Source organism: Pan paniscus, chromosome 19 (assembly GCF_029289425.2).
Source record: "Pan paniscus chromosome 19, NHGRI_mPanPan1-v2.0_pri, whole genome shotgun sequence".
NCBI lineage: Eukaryota > Metazoa > Chordata > Mammalia > Primates > Hominidae > Pan > Pan paniscus.
In genome coordinates, this window is record NC_073268.2 from 79,047,602 (window position 1) to 79,069,220 (window position 21,619).

Consider the following 21,619-nt stretch of genomic DNA (forward strand, 5'->3'; position numbering starts at 1 on the left):
TGAGGGACCAGGTGGGAGGTGATTGGATCATGGGGGCAGTTTTCCCCAGGCTTTTCTCGTGATAGAAAATGAGTTCTCACGAGATCTGATGGTTTTATAAGGGGATCTTCCCTCTTTGCTCCTCACTCGTCTCTCTCCTGCTGTCATGTGAAGGAGGTCCTTGCTCCCCTTCCCCTTCTGCCATGCTGGTAAGTTTCCTGAGGCTTCCACGGCCATGTGGAACTGTGAGTCAATTAAATCTCTTTTCCTTACAATAAATTACCCAGTCTCGGGTAGTACTTTTATAACAGTATGAGAATACATGCCTGTAATCTCAGCACTTTGGGAGGCCAAGGCAGGAGGATCACTTGAGCCTAGGAATTCAAGATCAGCCTGGGCAGCATAAGGAGACCTCATCTCTACAAAAAATTTTTAAAAATTTAGCTGGGCAGGGTGGCATGTACCCGTAGTGCCAGCTACTCAGAAAGTTGAGGTGGGAGGATCACCTGAACCCAGGAGGTTGAGGCTGCAGTGAGCCATGATTGCTCCACTGCACTCCAGCCTGGATGACACAGCAAGAACCTGTCTCAAAAAACTCGAATACATCTATATATATACTGAATCTGCCACCATATATTTAGTTATTTTTCCAGTTATGATCATTATATTATTTCTAATTTTTTGCTTGATTTTATGCAATAAACTCTGATTATTTGTTTAGGATTAATTTCTGTGGGTGGAATTACTGGATGAAGTCATTGCCAGCCAGCTTTCTAGAATAGTTCTTCTACTTTGCCACTCCATATACAAGCATGCCAGTATGCATATATTGCCTGGTAAAATCTTAACCAAATTTAAACCATCAAATTTGAATTAAAAGCAGGTATTTTAATTTGCAATGATCAATTATCAATAAGTTTGTACTTTAAAATATGAATATTAACATTTGTATTCTTATTCCACAATTTGTTTGTGTTCTTTGCTCACTTTTAAAATTGGGACTTCAGTGATTTTGTCATTGATTTGTAAAACTGCTTTAAACATTAAGGTTGTTAACTTTTTCTCTATCATAATTGTCACTTTTTTGTCTAATTTATTATTGCCTTTTAAATGTTGTCATCTTTTGAAAGATAGAAGTTAAAATTTTAGGCTGGGAGCAGTGGCTCATGCCTGTAATCCCAGCAATTTGGGAGGCCGAGGCAGGTGGATCACCTGAGGTCAGGAGTTCAAGGCCAGACTGACCAATATGGTAAAACCTTGTCTCTGCTAAAAATACAAAAATTAGCCGGGCGTGGTGGTGTGGCCTGTAGTCCCAGCTACTCAGGAGGTTGAGACAGGAGAACTGCTCGAACCCAGGAGGTGGAGGTTGCAATGAGCCGAGATTGTGCCACTGCACTCCAGCCTGGGCGACAGAGTGAGACTCAGTCTCAAAGGAAAAAAAAAAAAAAAGAAGAAGAAGTAAAAATTGTGTGTGGTTAAATCTGTATTTCCTTTTTTTTTTTTTTTTTTTTTTTTGAGACGGAGTCTCGCTCTGTCACCCAGGTTGGAGTGTAGTGTAGTGGCGCGATCTCAGCTCACTGCAAGCTCCGCCTCCCAGGTTCACGCCATTCTCCTCCCTCAGCCTCCTGAGTAGCTGGGACTACAGGCGCCCGCCACCGCGCCCGGCTAATTTTTTGTATTTTTAGTAGAAAGGAGGTTTCACCGTGGTCTCGATCTCCTGACCTCGTGATCCGCCTGTCTCGGCCTCCCAAAGTGCTGGGATTACAGGCGTCAGCCACCGTGCCCGGCCCTGTTGTGTGTTTTTATACTACTTTAAAATGTTCTGAAATGTATGTGGTAAAAATTCTGATGGGAGACACTAACTTAATTTTTCCCAGAATAATCATTTCCCTCAGTATGAATTATTAAATATTCTATACTTCTATTAATTTGAGATGTCCTTTTAATCATATGCTAAATTCTTATATACTGTGGGGAAGTGGATCTTACTATTTTTGCTACCTCCACAAAACTCAAAATCACAATATGCAAGGATTTGTAACTGGAGAGTTTGATCCTAAAGGGAGGCTTAACAAAATTTCCAGCGGATGGCATGCATTGTTGAAAAAAGCCCTTCTTTTTGAAAATTACTATGTTAGAAGACACATAATCTATTTTGTTAATCTAGTTACAGATTCTCGTGCTTTGTTTATTGTAGCTCTTTTAGCATGCTTTTCTAGTAGAGTTAGCCTCCCCCACTTACCTTCTTTTTAAAAAAATTATTGGTTGTTTTTGCTTATTTATTCTTTTGTATGAACTTTATGATTTCTTTATCAAGCTCCTCACTTGGATAGTAATTCAACTTACATTAAGTGGGTATGTTAATTTGTAAAGCATTGCCATTTTAGATTTGTCATCTTTTATGTCTCTTAGTCAAATTGTATGCTTTTCTTCACATAGGCTATTACTTGAAACTTTACCCTATTGGGTCTTGGTTTATTTTTGTCAAAATCCAATTTTCACTCACTTTTGCCTTTCACTCACTTCCTCTTCTAGGTAGGTTCAGTTACTTTTTCATGTGAGGCCGCATGGAGTAGGCCAGTGGTTCTCAGACTTTAATAGGCATTAGCATCACCTGAAGTGCCTGTTAAAACACAGATTTTTCTGATTCCATAGTTCTTGGATTAGGCCCAAGAATTTGCATTTCTAACAAGTCCCAGGTGATGCTGAAGCTGGTCCCAGGGATTACACTGCAAACCACTGGTATAGACCAATGCTTCTCAAACTCTGATTATTTAATAAACTCTTATTAAATAATCTTATCTGATTAATATCTGATTAATAACTTATCTGATTAATTTTAGCTGATTAATAACTCTTATCTGATTAAAATAAACTCATTCTTATCAAACGTTAATGTGTGATATGGTTTGGCTGTGTCCCCACCCAAATCTCATTGTGAATTGTAGCTCCCACAATTCCCACATGTTGTGGGAAGGACTTGGTGGGAGGTAATTGAATCATGGAAATGGATCTTTCCTGTGCTGTTCTTGTGATAGTAAGTCTCACGAGATCTGATGGTTTTATAAACCGTAGTTTTCCTGCACAAGCTCTCTTCTCTTGTCTGCCACCATGTGAGACAAGCCTTTCACCTTCCAACATGATTGTGAGGCCTCCCCAGCCACGTGGAACTGTGAGTCCATTAAACATCTTTCTTTTGTAAATTGCCCAGTTTCGGGTATCTCTCTATCAGCAGCATGAAGACAGACTAATACAATGTGCATGGCAATTACACACATGGTTAAATGCAGGTTCTGATTTAGTAGGTCTTCACCAGGATCTGAGATTCTGCATTCTTAACAAGTTCTCAGGCCAATTCTGCTGCTGCTTGTCCACACACCACACTTTCAGCAGCAAGGGAATAGAACAGAATGAAGAGTGTGGGCTTTGTAGTCTGACAAAACTGAGTTTGAATCCCAGTCTATACTTACTAATTGAGTAACCTTGAGCAAATAATTAATTTAACTTTTCTAAACCCAGACTTTATATTAAATCAAAAATAACAAAGCCTATTTTGTGAAATGATGTTATCTGGCACAAAGCAAATAATGTATGTTTTTTCTCTGACTCATAACTCAGAATTGTATTTGCCCTACCGAATATTGACTCAATATCAGAGTCAACCCAAAACTATGGGTCTTTTGTTTGTAGTCTAATTGCAGGTAGCTTCATTTGAATCTCTAGGGTGGCATTTCTCAAACTGTGTTCCATAGAGATGTTCTTTAATGTTCTGTGGTCAAATTCATTATAAGCATATTTTCCTTTACATTGTTGAGCATAGTTATAATAGCTACTTTAAAATCCTTGTCCGCTAATTCCAATATTGGGGTCCTCTAGGTGTCAGTCTTTGTTGATTATCTTTTCTCTTGCAGGAGTCACATTTTCTGATTTCTTTGTATGCTGAGTAATTTTGGATTGCATTCTGGACAATGTGAATGATATGGTATAGACATTCTGAATTTTATGATGTTCCTTTAAAGAGATTTCCGTTTTTGTTTTAGCAGAAAGTTAACCTGGCTGAACTCACACTGCAAACTCTGTCTTCCTGGAGAAAGACATCACTAAAATCTCAGTTAATTTATTTTTAGCTGGGCTTCTTGGAATCTGCTCCATGCATGCATGGTTCAGATGTCAGCCAGAGATTTATACATAGAATTTGGGCCTCCTCCTTTCTGGTTCTCTCCTTTCTGAGATGTCCCCCACTTGCTAGCTGCTATAGTTATCCAGAGCTGTGTTTCTAGTTCTCCAAGTAACACTGAGCTTCTATTTGAGTTTTAACCATTCTTCCTGGAACAGCTCTCTGTAGAGCCTGTTCTAGGACCAAAAGCTGTAAAAATGGGAAATTCATCCAATGCCATTCCCTTCTTCAGTATTACAGCCCATTTTTGATCATTTTTTAGTAACTTCAAATAGTTGTCTGTATTTTTTGAGAGTATATTTTCTCAAGAATTTAGTCTTTGTCTACAGAAGGGTTGGTCTAACATGAGTTACTTGGCCTTTACTAGAAGTGAAACCTGTGTGATTTTCTTTAATCTAGTATTCCCTAAAGAGATTCTTTATTTGGCAGAACCTTGTTAGCATATCACAGACCTTAGTATTTTAAAGAACCCATTATTGGAAAGTGCTATTCTCAGATTTTTCTCCTGGGAGGTTTAGAAAATGCTGATAAAATTAGGAGATTAGATAGTGATGAAGCAAAATGAGTTTTGAAGGAAAGCTGTTGGAAATAAACTTGAGAAATGCATGAAAAATGCAGTGTTTCTCTTAATACTCTTCAAGTAATATTCTATGGGGAAGGGTGGTGGTTTTCTACGGCATTGCTCTCTGAAATTAGAATACATTCCCAATTCCTTAATTTCTCTTAATCTATTATTAGGCAGTCGAGTTCCATACATTTATTTCAACCCTTCTTGAACCTACCCATGTGGAAGGCAGAAGCGCTGGGACATGACCACTCAACTCAGCTCTGAAGCAGCCCTCACACAACGACGGGGTTGGTATATAAATTTATCTCAACCCTTCTTGAGCCTGTTTATATTGTTAATGTTATCTAATTTTACCATTAAATAAAAACCAAAATATTTGTTTAGGAGAATTAAGGCCTTTAATTTTATTTTGCTTAAAGTCCCAAGCCCAAAGGTTGGGAATATGCTACAATGGACCTACACAAATAAGTAAATAATACCAAATACTACACACAATCCATACAACCAAAAAGATTCAAGTAACCACCATTTTTTTCTGCCCTCTCATTTTATTTATTTATTTATTTATGTATTTATTTATTTTTTGAGACAAGAGTCTCACTCTGTTGCCCAGGCTGGAGTACAGTGGTGCGATCTCGGCTCACTGCAACCTCCGCCTCCTGGATTCAAGTGATTCTCCTGCCTCAGCCTCCCAAGTAGCTAGGATTACAGATGCATGCCACCATGGCTGGCTAATTTTTGTATTTTTAGTAGAGACAGGGCTTCACCATGTTGGCCAGGCTGGTCTCAAAATCCTGACCTCAGGTGATCTGCCCACCTCGGCCTCCCAAAGTGCGGTGGTTAGAGGCATGAGCCATTGCGCCTGGCCCTACCCTCTCATTTTATTAGAAAAGGTATTAAATAAATAATTTGATATTAGAAAATAACAGGATCAGTAAAGATTCAGCCTAACCTAACACCCATCTTTTAACCACAATGGATGTACAAGTAATAAAACTAAGCCATGATAGTTGCTATTTAGATAAATAAAACTTGAGGTAAAGTGTCTTTTTGATCACAATAGAATAAATTGTTTTCATTACTGCCAAGTAAATTTTATTGTACTCTATTTCTCTGAAAATTGGCAAACAGTGTATCATAATAGCATAGAGAGGGAGGGGCCCAAGCTCAGAGGCCAGATACCCTGGGGTTGAATAATTCCTCAGTATTATAAAAATTAAATTAGATAACATTTGTGAAATATATACTGTATATAAAATACCTAACATAATGGCTGACACTCAGTAAATGGTTTCCTTCTTCTATCTGGTTTTTCCAGGACTGCAAAAAGGAAATTCTTTGATAGAAAACCTGGACAGAAACATCTTATTTTATTTTTTAACTTCAGGCAGACAAAGGCATGAAAGAAATGTGCCCTTTTGTTGACTGATTGACAGCTCAGATCCCAAACCGAACCAGAATTTTCAAAAGGTGGACCTGATCTCGTAACATTGTAAATCCAGTATCTATACGGTTCATGAAAATTGTTTTCCCACTGCTTCTACCTTTATTGTCAAGCTGTCAAAATAGCAACTTCCTACTTAAGTTATATTTATGCAAGCATATAAAGTGCTTTTTATTAAATTTACTTTTGGTTGAATTAGATGGACTATTTTAGAGGAAATAAATCATTTGTATAATGGTGAAGAAATTGACCTTATGGGCACCTTCCTAAGAATGATGTTTCATTAGTGCTGGATCAGCTTTTGGTATCTGCAAGACAATCTGAGATCTGGAGACCAAGGGCAGTATATTTCATTTACATACTCCATCAGGCTCTCTGCCTGGGTCCTAACTCACCTCACCAATGGGCTTACTTTTGTCTTCATTCTTTGTTTCTGATATATATATAGGCCAGTGCATTTGAGACAAAACCAATAAGAAGGCAGGAGCCAGGAGCTGTTTCTAATCCAAGCATCTCACATAGGTCAAACCTTTAAAGATGGGAATGAAAATGAAGCTGTCCACTCTGGTCCATTGTCAAAGAAGTCATTTGGCACTCATCTCACAAATGGGGTAGCATAAAAGATGGGAGGAATGGAGTGCGATGGGGGCAGGGGGAGCCGATATGCAGAAATGACCAGGCAGAAGGTTAGGCCCTTGGTTTCTCAGTCTACAAATCCTGGCTGTGATTAGATTTGGTACCGCACACTTTTCAGAGATTGCTGGGGGAGAAATCACCTGCCACCTGCATTCTGCTGGTTGGATTTGCTACTGATGGAGAAGGTATAGGCTTTACCCTGGACCGCATTTTTTTTTTTTAACTGCCTTACTCACATGTGCCAACGCCACAGGAAATTGATGGTAACCAGTTGTCTATGTGCTTTTGTTAGCACCTCTTTTCTGCTGTGCTGGGCTACACAATTACCACAGCCCTTGAGAATGCTTATTGTCAATAGGAGTAATTTCGCATCCCATCCATTTAGTGAAAAGATGTGAAAATTGATCCTGCTTCTGCGATAAGACTGGAACCAGGGTGCAGGCTACAAATGCCTTGGAAATAAATATATGTCCATCATTGTTTTCATTAGGTATTGCTGTAGCCCAGCCTCCAGGGAAATGAACTCAAGTCCAGCTGTCTTGCTGTAGAAGTTCAGATGTACTCCCAATCTGGTGAAGTGGGCTGTCAGTTTCATTTATTGTTAACTATTTGTAGTGGTTATCAAGTAAGGGGTTGGCAGTCTGAAGAGCACAATTCTGTTTTATCCACAGACAGGGGACAGTGTAATTCGACACTGGCTGCCAAGGAGGAACTTGTCCTTCCTATCCAGCTTATTGTCTGGACTCTTTTTTTATGATTTCAAAAGTCTCTTCAAAAGGGCAACAAAATTAGCCTTAAATAGTATTTCTTGGATTGCCTTTAACAATGGCGATAAGGCCAAAGCTTCTAGTCTTGACAGAAGTGGTTTCATGACAACTTGTTTTTATCTTGCCAGAATAAGCAAGGAACTTAAAAATGTGTTTTCATTATGGCTAAAGACTGTGTTTCAGCTGATGTCTCTTGCAAGGAAAGAACAATCTGCAAACTCCATTATTATGTCTCTCATTCACTTTCTGCTCCTAAGGCAAAAAGATTTTTGTGTTTTTTTCTTTTTTTTGTTGTTGTTGTTGTTTTAAAGAGGCCCTCTATTTCAATTAGCACAATTAACATATCAAGAATTTGTGTTTCCATAAATTCTACATTTCACTTCCAGGAATCAGACTTTAAAAATGACCTTCATTTACCAAGAGCTGTAATCAAGATGAAAATCTTCACCCTAAAAACTAACCTTGGAAACAGAAGGCTAAAAAAAGAAAAAGCATAATACAGACTGTGTTTTCCAAGTCTTCTTCCCTTGCCTGGTGACATTAGCCTGGCTTTGATCTATAGACATGACATCATCTATAGGGTGTGCCTTGTGCCAAACACTACATTTCTTTAACCAAGACAGTGGTTTTGTGTAGACTTAGAGATCAAGGCTAAATAGCTTCAGAGCTGGTCTGAGTCTTCACAGACAAACAGGTCAGAGCATATGTGAGTTACACAACTCCTGCAGACAGCCCAGCCTCTTCCTCTGTGGCCCGCTGGAGAGTTTACATTTGTCAATGACTTCCTTCAGGGCCTGGCTCAAGATTCATTTCCTCCAAGAGTCCCTCTCCTGCTAACTCACCTCACTCAGCCCTTCTACCTCATCTGCTGATTACTCATACCCTTTTTCCTGCTCTGCCAGGCACTCAGTTCTATTTTACCTTGTGATGGTTCTCTACATTTTTACTTTATCCTTTGGCTAAATTAAAATTGCCTGGAAAGTAGGGCCTGTCTGCTACTTCTTTTGTGTGCTTAGGGAGCATGTTAGTGCTACACGTACCATAGTGTCTTTTTCTTTTCTGTTTCTTTTTTTTTTTTTTTTAGATGCAGTTTCATTCCTGTTGCCCAGGTTGGAGTGCAATGGCGCAATCTTGGCTCACTGCAACCTTCGCCTCCCAGGTTCAAGCGATTCTCCAGCCTCAGCCTCCTGAGTAGCTGGGATTACAGGTGCCCACCACCATGCCCAGCTAATTTTTTTTTGTATTTATAATAGAGACAGGTTTTCACCATGTTGCCCAGGCTGGTCTCGAACTCCTGACCTCAGGTGATCCACCCGCCTTGGTCTCCCAAAATGCTACTAGGATTACAAGTGTGAGCCACTGTGCCCGGCACACAGTTTCTTAATAAGAGAGGAGTGTTCTGTGGTTGTTGTGTTAGGCTTGGGACCCTGCCTTTGCCCTCTATTCCTAAAAGCCAAACTCACTGCTTCAACAGCAGGGAGTCTTCCCAGTCCACTCTGGCAATGGCATGCCACCTTGGTATAGTCCTCTCTGGTTTGACCCCAGAAATCTGTTCCAAGCTTCTCTCCTCAGTGGCTAACATCTCGTGGGTTTTACTTTCCAAGGTAGGGATGGGGAGGCGGGGAAGAAGGGTGCCTGAGCACAGAGCCACGTCAAGTGGAGAGCAGGGGACCCAAGGAGGATGGGAGCAGACCTTTAGGTACCACAGGGAACAGTGGAGGAGCAGGTAGCTGGGGAGGCTCAGGTTGGGGAGGGGCCAGGGAAATTTAGACCAAAAGTATTCAGAATCTATGCTGATATGAAGAATAGTCAAAGGTGCAATTAAAGCATCTCTGAAATAAAGATGTGAGGTCATGATTCTAAATCCAGCCTCATATTTTCCTAGGGTATATGTGCTGGGGAAATATGAAGCCACAGGGTAAACAAGGCACTATTTTCCTGGAATGTCAGCCTTACCAACCACTTTATAAAGCTTCCAATTACAAATGAATTAACTTAAGCAACTGCCACCCACCACCCCCCGCCACCCATCTTTTTGGAGGGGTTCACTTGTCTGGGAAGCCCATGAAGCTTCAGGTATGGCTGGATCTAGGTGTTCCAATGATGTTGTCAGAGCTGTAGCTCTTTCCACCTTTCTGCTCTGCTTGGCTTCATTCTGTGTGGAGGCTTTCTCCAAGTTACAGTTAAACTGACTGCTGGCAACTTCAGTCCTTATTCTCTTTGCTTAGCCACCCACAGAAGAGAAATAACTTCTTTCTCTTCATATTTATACACCAATTTTAAAAAAGAGACTTCAGGTTGAGTGTGGTGGCTCACACTTGTAATCCCAGCACTTTGGGAGGCCGAGGCGGGCAGATCACCTGAGATCAGGAGTTTGAGACCAGCCTACCAGCCTGGCCAACATGGTGAAACCCCATCTCTACTAAAAATACAAAAATTATCCAGGTGTGGTCGTGGGTGCCTGTAATCCCAGCTACTCAGGAGGCGAGGCAGGAGAATGGCTTGAACCCGGGAGATGGAGGTTGCAGTAAGCCGAGATCCCACTATTGCACGCCAGCCTGGGTCACAGAGCAAGACTCTGTCTCTAAATTAATACAATATAATATAATACGAAACTTCAGTTGGCCCTGCTGGAGGCAGGTGCCCATGGAGTACCATGCTTGACCTTGCCTATCTACAGCCCAGCCCTGTGACCAAGGATCCAAAGCAATTATAAATGACAGCCCCACAGCAAGGATGCAGTGAGGGGGACTGTGTTTTCCTTCTAGAAAAGGATCCTGGTAGACAAAAACTCCATGTCCATGACAGTCAATGTTGAATAAAACATTTTTATACTCAAATAATCCCACTTTGAGCTACAAGCAGGAATACATGATCTACCTTTTCCCACTGATAATGGAAGTTTGATGAAAAAGTTTGAGGAGCACTGATGAAAATACATAGCTTTTTAAACCCACAGCTACTGTGTGGAGTTAGGTCTGACTGTACTCACACTGGATGTTGTACCTTTCAGAGGGAAGCCTGACCTGCGTTTGTGTGTGAGATTGCAGGCCCTGTGTCTCTAATTTCACGGAGAGCATTACTTGCTTCACGGACCAGATGGAACTAAATTGTCAGATGGTGGGCAGCTGCAACAAGAGCCAGTCATGGGTGTTGTCACCCATTTTCACCCCGGTGGGGTGGACACCACAAACAGTGGTATGAGGATATGAGAAAGGACTGGGGAAGCTACAGGAAAATGTGCAAATGTATAAAAGGAAGTTGGCATGGAAGAGCTCATGGCTCTTTTCAGGACACATAGTATCCCACTGATCCAAAGATCTGACCTGTATGTGCGTGTCCTGCCTGGCATCCAAGCTGCCAGGATTTCATGCTCCCCAAGCTGAGGTTACACCACAGCAGGGTTGTAGCAAGTGCTGCCGGTGCTCTGCGCGTATCCCTTTGCCTTACCACTTCTGCTGTAGAATGTGAGACTTCCCATTGCAAGAACCTGCATTTCCCTGCCTGAGGGTGCTCTCTGGCCGCTGCTAGTGTGGCACCCTGGAAATGCCCGGAGATCATTCCCCCTAGGGCAGCCCTTATTCAATGACTGGCAGGATTAAAGAAATACCGGAGCTCCCCATCCCTCGGAGGAGCCTGTTCTGAGTATATTCCACACTGGTGCTCAGACTCCCGCAGTGGGATTGATCTCCAGTTGTCCATAGCTGTGGCTAGCTTGGTAGCACCTCCTGTACCGTCTGCTTTCCTTCCCTTCTGTCATGTGCTTCCATACTTACATCACTTAAACTACTTGCACTTGATTCCTCATCTGAGTTAACTTTTTTTTTTTTTTTTTTTTTTTTTTTGAGACAGAGCCTTGCTGTGTCACCCAGGCTGGAATGCAATGATGTGATCTTGACTTACTGCAGCCGCTACCTCCCAGGTTCAAGTGATTCTCCTGCCTCAGCGTCCTGAGTAGCTGGGACTACAGGAACGTGCCACCATGCATGACTGATTTTTGTTTTTGTTTTTTTTTTTTTGAGATGGAGTCTCGCTCTGTCGCCCAGGTTGGAGTGCAGTGGTGCAATCTCGGCTCACTGCAACCTCTGCCTCCTGAGTTCAAGCAATTCTCCTGCCTCAGCCTCCCGAGTAGCTGGGACTACATGCGCGCACCACCACGTCCGGCTAATTTTTGTATTTTTAGTAGAGATGGGGTTTCACCATATTGGTCAGGCTGGTCTCGAACTCCTGACCTTGTGATCTGCTCGCCTCGGCCTCCCAAAGTGCTAGAATTACAGGCTTGAGTCACCACGCCCTGCCCGTTTTTGTATTTTTAATAGAGACAGGGTTTCACATGTTGGGCAGGCTGGTCTTGAACTCCTGACCTCAAGTGGTCCACCCACCTCAGCCTCCCAAAGTGCTGGGATTACAGGCGTGAGCCACTGCACCCAGCCCTCATCTGAGTTAACTTCTGGAGTAACTCAAACCATGGTGAGAGTTTTCAGAAAAAAATCTCAGGATCTTTCCTTAGAATGGAGAAGGCTTTCTGCGGTTTTTGGATAGGAACAGTGGACCCATAATGCAAATGTCCACTAATGTCTCTGTAGATTCATGTGGTTATTAACCCTTATATTAGAGCTATTCTGAGGTTATGGAATGATCTGGGGAGTCAACATGATCCCATAACACCTCTATTGGTTAATTATTGTATAACAATAGTCACCTACCATCATTATAGTCTCTCATTACTACAGTTCATGCATCTAGGAATTGGTTGGGGTTTGGCTGATCTAGGCTAGGATTGCTCCATGCATCTATCGTCAGCTGGAGCTCTCTTCTATACTGAGTCTGGCCGGGCAACTCTACTCTGTGTGTCTCTCTTCCCCTCCTGTGACCAGCCAGCCAACCTGGACACATTCTTCTCTTTGCAGTGGCAGAGGTGGAAGGGTACATGTTCAATTGAGCAAATGTTTTTTAAGTCTCTATTTGCATTACATATGTGAATGTTCCTTTGGCTCAAGTAAATCAGATGGCCAAACTCAGAGTCAAAGGGTAGGAAAATGCACTTTTTCCCTTTTGGGGATGAGCGGCAGTCACGTGGCAAGAGATATGGAAAGAAGGAGAGATGAAGAACTGAGGCCAAATCTACCCTACACCTATACATCTGCTGTCCTAAGTCTCTACCATTCTGCTCATCTACCCCTGGGAGATTCTGCAGGGAACACTTGGCTGTCATCAGCTTTTATGACTAGATTCTCAAGGAAATTAATTCTAGCTTGCTTCTTTTTCTTAGAAAGGACTCATTATTTTTTCTCTAATGCAATAAAGTTTTTATATAATTTTCCATGAATCCAATAAAGATGGCCATCTGAACTTGTCTTAGTACTGAACTAATGAATTTGCAGTGAAATGTGTATTTCGATAGCTGACTTATGAAGGGACCGAATTGGAAATCAGGAACACTGCTTCCAGACAACACACAGATTTCCAGAAGTGTTTAATTTGAGGATTCCTTACTTCTTAAACTCCACACAGACCATGCTCAGGACTTCCTGAGACATGCTGAAATGGCAGTGTAGTAGAAACACTTATCAATATTGATGCTAGTCCCATTTTGTATTGTCTGTCCATCAGAGGAGAAAAAAAAGATTTATGACTCATTGTTTTCCAAAGATGCTGCTTCCTCTGCAGTTTTGCAGGTTGTTTTTGGATACAATTTTCTCCTTGTTTATACAATGCCCACTGAAGTGCTTTTTATATCCCAGGTTTGTATGTTTACAGGCCCATCAGCCAATTTCATACATTATTTTCTGCCCCATAGTTGTCTTTGGTGGTTTGAAACTGACTTGATACATAAAAAACAAACAAAACATATCTAGATTCCGCCAGTGCCATTAAAAATAATCATATTGTTTGACCTGTCCCTCTGATGATAACCTTTCATGATAGTTCTGTTTCCTTAGATCTGTCTTTTGGGATTGCCTTTGGGCGATTTCTGAAGTGGTAGGTTTCTGGAGTTCTCTAGGGAATTGTCCTAGGTTCTTTGGAGCCAGAGTTCCATTATCTGTGGGAGCACAGGAAGGAATTTTACAGTAATTCTGCTACAGTGAAACATTTGCCTTCAGGCCGGAATTGAAAATAGCAGCTGGAAGGACATTTGGAAAGAGGTTTGGGGGGTGGGGGCGGTTTGTGGGAGTGCAGGAGAGGTGGAGACAGAGAGAGCTTTCACATTTGGATAAAAACACTAGCTACAAGGCAAAACGGAGACAGGGCTGGCATCTTCTACCCTTGAAACTATCCCAAATTAAATTCTCCTCGGGCTTGGCTCTTAAAGCCAGTTATTTCAGAGCCGTGAGTGTCGGCCAGGGTCAGCACTTGCTCTCGGTAATGAACGCTGAGCGCCACGACTCCTGGATGATGACCAGACACACCGGCCCAGTTTCACTACTGCTCCTCCCACAAAAAGTCACCATCCAAAATGTGGACCAGTTCCCTGGAGTCACTGGTAATTGAACAACTAAATTTCAGCCCTCTGAAGACTTGGGGAAGACATGTTCCACCTTTACCCACAAGTGTCATTGCAGTAAAGGACACAAATTGTAGAAAGTTTGGGCACTGGCCTAAGAAATAAACAAAAGAATTTCAACTAGGAATAGAACCACCTACAAGACCATGCTTTAAGAGATAGTTGATAGCTAGTGTCCAAGATCACGGGCCCCAGTGAACCACGCCTTCCAGTGTTAGTATTTGTGCCTTGCCAACTGTGTCCAGGGTTGGTTCCTTCTGGTGGGTTCGTGGTCTTGCTGACTTCAAGAATGGAGCTGCAGACCTTCGCAGTGAGTGTTACAGCTCTTAAAGATGGGACAGACTCAAAGAGTGAGCACAAGCAGCAAGATTTATTGCAAAGAGTGAAAGAACAAAGCTTCCACAGTGAGGAAGAGGACCCCAGCCAGTTAAGGCTGCTGGCTGGGCGGGGTGTGGCCAGCTTTTATTCCCTTATTTGTCCCTGCCCATGTCCTGCTGATTGGTCCATTTTACAAACCTCTAGCTACAGGGTGCTGATTGGTGTATTTTTACAGAGCACTGATTGGTGCATTTTGCAAACCTCTTCTAAGAAGAGTTCTCCAAGTCCCCACTCGACCCAGGAAGTCCAGCTGGCGTCACCTCTCAAAACTTCCTCCCTTTGAGTCTGGGCTGCCTTGTGACTTACTTGTGACTAATAGAATAAGGCTCAAATGACATTGTGTGACTTGTGAGGCTAGATTATAGGAAGTCTTGAAGCCTCTGTCTGGGTCTCCTAGACACAACTTCTTGCTCTTGGGACACACCCACTAGAACCTAGCCACCAGCCTGTGCACAGTCCAAGCTACACGGAGAGTCCGTATGTAGGCGTTCTAGTTGACAGCCCAGCTGTGCTCCTGGTTGACAGCCAGCATCGACTGTTACTTCAGATGCCTCCAGCCCCAAACCCCAGCAGCCATTGTCCACAACCATATGAGATATCACAAGAAAACTGCCCAACTTGCAAGCCTGAACAGACAGAATGATAAGAGATAATAAATTATTTTAAGCCACTAGATAACTAGAACAGAAATTATATATTTGCACACAGCTATGTGTGTATATATATATGCTTTTGAATGGATCCATCAATGATGGATCAGTTGAATGATTTTCATTTGCTCATGTATTCATTGACTCAACATCTATTGAGCTCATGTATTTCATTTGCTCATGTATTCATTGACTCAACATCTATTGAGCATACATGTCAGGTACTATGCTAATCTCTGCGAATATAGTAGTGAACAAATTCATTATGGTCTTGCCTCTGAGGAACTTACAGTCTAGTAAGGGAAGATGACAATAAACAAGCAAACACACAAATAATTGCGAACTTATAAATCATGTCATTTTTTTAATTTGAAAAAAAAGAACATGGCGCTATGCCAGAATAAGAAAGGAAAATCCAGCCTAGCCTGGTAATATGGTTTGGATTTGTGTCCTCCTCCATAATGAATTGTAATCCCCATTGTTGGAGGAGAGGCCTGGTAGGAGGTGATGGGATCATGGGGGCGGATTTCTCCCTTGCTGTTCTCATAATAGCGAGTCCTCCTGAGATCTGGTTGTTTAAAAGTGTGTGGCACCTTTCATTTCGCTTTCTTCTTCCTGCTTTTGCCATGATTGTAAGTTTCCTGAGGGCTTCCCAGGCATGCTTCCTGTACAACCTGTGGAACCACAGAACCAATTAAACCTTTTTTTCTTTATAAATTACCCAGTCTCAGGTAGGTCTTTATAGCATTGGGAGAATGAACTAATACACCTAATAATCAGTTAAGGCCCCTCTGAGGAGCTGACTTTTAAGTGGAATCTGAAACGCAAGAAGGAGCCAGCTACATTAGGGGTGGAGAATGCAGAAAGCTTTCTAGAATAAAGGAACAATAAAGATCCTAAAGTGGGAAGAGGCTTGGGATATTGGGAGGACCCAGAGAAAGCCATGATGATGGAGTAGAGGGATCTAGGGGAGAGAGGCCAGAGAGGAAGAACTGGACCAGAGCAGTAGGCTTGTAGGCCATGGTGTGGGGTTTGGATTTTCTCCTAAATGCAATGGGAAGCTATTTAAGGCTTTTAGCAGGGGAGTGACATGATCCAATTTACATTTTAAAAAGGTCACTCAGACAGCCTGGAGGATAACAGATTGGAAGGGGCAAGAAGGGGATGAGGGAGGCTGCCATCCAGGTGAGGTGACGAGGTGTCTGAAGCTGCAGGTGGAACCCTGGGAGGCACCACACAGAACCTGCTTCCTGCTGCACCTCAGACGGTTCCAGCAGCATTTGTGCTAAAGCAGGTCTTCTACGAAGTGTACTAGTGACTGATGACAAATGCTGTAGGCCCATAGTCACATCCCGAGAATCTCTCCGTTGTTTCTGCCATGCACACACTATCCCGGTTCTGGCTTGATAGATCAACAATGCCTACAGCTCACTCAACCCCGCGAGGTGTGTGTCAAGGGGTGCTCAGAGCCTGCTCCCGACCCCACTCCGGTGCACCCTCATCTCACACAGGATGCCGCTCCAGGGGTGGCTGTGGGTGAAGGGCTGTAGGAATATCGCCCGCCCACCCCCACCCCGAGCCAGCAGCAAATCCTGTATACTGGGACATGTGATGTCTGAAGTGCCAACCCATCTGGTTGACCAGATTTGCTGCCTTGATGAAGTTGTCTTTCCTGACCAAGTTGGCTGTTGTTACCAACAGATACTGGGTCCTTGTGCTGTTGTTAAATTAGTTGTGAATAAAAGGAAACCAGAGCAACTAAAGCCTGCGGTTCCCATAGGCTAGAGAAAATCTGTCGATAGCAATCATTTCCTAGGATGGTCATTACAAAGGTATTAGCTCTGCATGTTCAGTTCCCCTCTGACTTTCACCGGATTTATAGATTGTTCTTTCATAGGAACTGCCAGGCACATTTCTGACAAAAATATCTGCATGTACGTAGCCAAGTGTGTGTGGCAGGCACTGAACTGAGCACGTTGGGGAATAGATCCCATCACCTAACTACTCACAAACCTCACCTTAAATCTGTTTCCCCCAGCACCATCTAGCTACTCCCTGCTGTGAATTTAAGAGTTAGGCTGGGCATGGTGGCTCACGCCTGTAATCCCAGCATTTTGGGAGGCTGAGTTGGGCGGATCCCTTGGAGTCAGGAGTTCGAGACCAGTGTGATTAACAGGGTGAAACCCTGTCTCTACTAAAAAATACAAAAATTAGCCAGGCGTGGTGGTGGGCATCTGTAATCCCAGCGACTTGGGAGGCTGAGGCAAAAGAATCACTTGAACCCGGGAGGCAGAGCTTGCAGTGAGCCGAGATTGCGCCATTGCACTCCAGCCTGGGCGACAGAACGAGACTCCATCTCAAAAAAAAAAAAAAAAAAAAAAAAAGAGTTAACCTTTGGCCAGGGCGGTGGCTCACGTCTGTAATCCCAGCACTTTTAGAGGTCGAGGTGGGTGGATCACTTGAGGTCAGAAGTTTGAAACCAGCCTGGCCGACATGGTGAAACCCCGTCTCTACTAAAAATACAAAAGTTAGCCAGGCATGGTGGCAGGCACCTGTAATCCCAGCTACTCTGGAGGCTGAGGCAGGAGAATGGCTTGAAGCTGGGAGGCAGAGGTTGCAGTGAGCCGAGATCGTGCCACTGCACTCCAGCCTGGGCAACAGGGTGAGACTCCATCTCAATGAAAAAAAAAAAGAGTTAGCCTTGATCTCTCTCTTCCTCCGTACTGGCATTTACTGAATATCTCCAAACCACTCACTTTTCTCCCCTGCCCACTGCTCTCTTAGTCCAAGATGCCTACAGCAGCGACCTCTCAGGCCTCAGTGTCCAGACTCCTCTGCTCTTCTCCCTGCAGCCTTGTTCTGAGCTCCCCGGACTCATCACTCCCTGCTCCCACCTCATCCTCTATACATCAGCCGTATTCATTGACCATTAGCCCCTCAAGTGTGCTCTCTCCCAACTCTGGGCCTTCCCATATCTCAAAGAGTTGACAGATTGCCAACTTCAGCCCTGCTTTGTTTTGTAAATTAAGTTTTACTGGCACCCATCCAACTCCATTCATTGATAGGTTATCTGTGGCTACTTTTGTGCTACAACAACAGAGTAGAAAACTTTGCCGACCCTCCATATACAATTTCTTCTGCCTCTCCTCTTCTTATGTCCTTTATCCATGTTCACACCTTCCTTCCCTTCACTTGGTTAATGCCTACTTACCCTTCAGGCCTTAGACTGGAAATAACCTCTTCCAGGAAGTCCTCCCTGACCACACCCTATCCCCTGTATATGTTCCCATAGCACTGCATTGTTGAATCACAGCAGTAATTACAATGGCCTGCTTACTTAGACAAGTCTGTATCCCCGCTAGATTGTATGTTCCTTGAGGACAGAGGCTGGGTTGTAAATCCAAAATATCTGAGACAGGTCTCAGTGAATTTAGAAAGTTTGTTTTACCAAGGTTAAGGACGTACCCATGACACAGCCTCAGGAGATCCTGGCCACGTGTGCCCAAGGTGGTTGGGGTACAGCTTGCTTTTACACATTTTAGGGAGACACAGGACATCAATCAGTGTGTGTAAGATGTACATTGGTTCGGTTCAGTAAAGTGGGACAACTCGAAGTGGGGGCTTCCCAGTTAGCAGCAGGTAAGAGACAAAAGATTGCATTTTTTTGTGAATGCTCAGTGAATCTTCATTTTTACATAAACAATAGGGCAGAGGGAGCCATCCGATATGCATTGTCTCAGGTGAACCTCAGAGGGGTGACTTTAAATTCTGTCTGTCCTTTGTCCACAAGGAATCTCCATTTGTCTAAATATTTAAATGTTTTAAAACAAGCTAACAAACAGTTCAATGAAATACCTTTATACTCTCAGCCTAAGAAGTATTCCTTCATATGTAGTGAAAAATACATGTAAAGCTATGATTTGTATGTGATTAAAAGTTGGCAAACTATTTAAGATAATTTAATCGTTATGAATGTCCAGGTGTTCTAATATTTTATATTCTTAGGTTTATTTTATAACATTTACTCTTCTCTTTATTTTGGCAAAAATCACTTTGTTATTGTAATCTAGATTTTCACATAATGTGTGTTCAATTGCTAGTAATCTAAAGGATTAGAAATAAAATTAATTGCATTAAAAGTATACAAAATTTGGATATATTTTCAAAAAAAGTAAAGTAAAAGCAAAATATGAATATTTACTTTATATGTTTTTTCTCCTAAATTAATCAAAACTCTATATTAAAATTAAAAGGCAAAAAATATATAATTAAGGTCAAAATTTTAAATCAAAATGATTCAAGCTAAATTTTTAACTTCGTGAACATTTAATGAAACCTTATTAAAAATATATGTAAATAAAAGGATTCCAATTCTACTATGCAATATCTATTAGTTGGCAATGTAAAGAATTGGTATCATTTCATATGCTCTATCTAGACCTACATAGGCACAAATATAATATGATTTGTTTAATATAGTTAACATCATGCTACTTGATAAGCACCCTCAGAACTACAAATTGAAAGAATACTAAGAGAAGCAAGAAAATGGATGCTTAGCCCTGATGGGAAATCATACCTCGTTTCTTGACAATCTATTACATTCATGTCAAGAGGAAAGGTTGGACAACTTATTTGTCTTTTCTCTTACCTAAGTCGTTCCTCTGCTCAAATCCTCCTTGCTTGCCAAAGAAACGTCTTCTTCCAACATCAGCAGCGGCACAGTCCACAAGCCTTTGTGGTATTCTGACATGGCCATCTTTTGTTTGAGGACACACTGCAAGGGACAGAGGGAAGCATTTTCCTGACTCCTGAACGGTGTTAGCCACAAGAGTAGTTGTTTTAAGTTACAGGTTATGCTGTGCCAATGCTGAGCATGGTGCCCAAGTGACAGAGGCACCCTGTCTTCTTTTTCTTTTGAGACAGAGTCTCCCTCTGTCACCCAGGCTGGAGTGCAATGGCACGGATCTCGGCTCATTGAACCTCCCAGATTCAAGCAATTCTCCTGCCTCAGCCTCCCGAGTAGTTGGGATTACAGGCGACTGTCACCATGCCCAAATAATTGTTGTATTTTTAGTAGAGACAGGGTTTCACCATTTTCGCCAGGCTGGTCTCAAACTCTTGACCTCAAGTGATCTGCCTGCCTCAGCCTTCCATAGTGCTGGGATTACAGGCATGAGCCACCACGCCTGGCTATCTTCTTTAATAAGTTTATTTTTGTGTGTATTTGTAAAATGCAGCATCCTCTAAAGTGAGGGGCCATGGTAGAGACCTCTTTTGGGTGGGTGGGAGGGCAGTACTCCTCTCCTGTCCACTATTGTATCCCTCCTGCTTACCATAGAGTCTGGCACACAGTAGGTGCTCAATACATGCTGACTTGGGCACAATGAAGAATTTTTATTATTTTGGACCAATGAGGTACTAAGTCATAAATGACTGCTCTCTGGCCTAATCGCCATTAAAATATAGCCTTCTAGTAAAGCAGGGGTCAGTCAACTTTTTCTGTAAAGGGCCAGATAGTAATAAATAGTTTTGGTTTGGTGGGCCATATGATTTCTGTTGTAAATACTCAACTCTGCTATTGTAGTGCAGAAGCAGCCATAGACAATACATTAACAAATAAGCATGTCTGTGTTCCAACAAAACTTTATTTAAAACACAAGCGGGGCCAGGCTCGATGGCTCATGTCTGTAATCCCAGCACTTTGGGAGGCCAAGGTAGGAGGACTGCTTGAGCCTGGGAATTTGAGACCAGCCTGGGCAACATAGTGAGAGCTCATCTCTACAAAAATAAATAAATAAACAAACAAATAAATAGCTGGATGTGGTGGCGTGCGCCTGTAGTTCCAACTACTCAGGAAGCTGAGGAGGGAAGATTACTTGAGCCTAGGAGTTTGAGGCTGTCGTGAGCTGCGATTGCACCACTGCACTCTAGCCTGAGTAACACAGAAAGAGACCTTTTCTCTAAAAAAAAAAAAAAAAAAAAAACAGGTGGCAGGCCAGATTTGGCACATGGGCCATAGTTTGGCAACCACTGTACTAGAGCATAGGAGGAGAGGGATCCTGCTAATGAGGAGGAGAAGGCAGAGTTGAAAATATTTAGGAGGTGGAATTATCAGGAGTGGATGCCCCTTAGTTATTGCAGCATACCAGCAGAAGCCTGAGCTGAAACTGCCCGGAGATGCCAAAGCATCCTCAAGGCTTGCCCTCCTTCGTCTGGGTGGCTGTTCCTCCTTCCTGGCTTCCCTGGTTTGTCACCCCTGCTCATGTTTGTCTTACTATAGGTGTCTCCAGATTTCTGGCTTTCTCAGTGCTTCTACAGCCTGGCTGTGCACTAGAATCACCCAGGGTGTTTATTTAAAATGTCCCTGCCAAGACCGTGTATTAGTCGGCTAGGGCTGCTGTAGCAAAATACTGCAGACTGGGTGGCTTAAACAACAGATTTCTTTCCCTACGGTTCTGGAGGTTACAAGCCCAAAATGAAGATGCTGTCAAGGCTGGTTTCTGGTGCGCCCT

General features: G+C 42.6%; 1 protein-coding gene across 1 annotated transcript in view; it reads right to left on the reverse strand.

Moving 5' to 3' along the window:
* Window positions 1-21,619, reverse strand: part of MARCHF10 (membrane associated ring-CH-type finger 10) — a 273,051-nt gene that overhangs the window by 191,127 nt on the left and 60,305 nt on the right. The window contains exon 5 of the mRNA XM_055102255.2: window positions 19,756-19,881. Coding sequence (XP_054958230.2) covers window positions 19,756-19,881 — 126 coding nt within the window. The remainder of the gene's footprint in view (window positions 1-19,755; window positions 19,882-21,619) is intronic.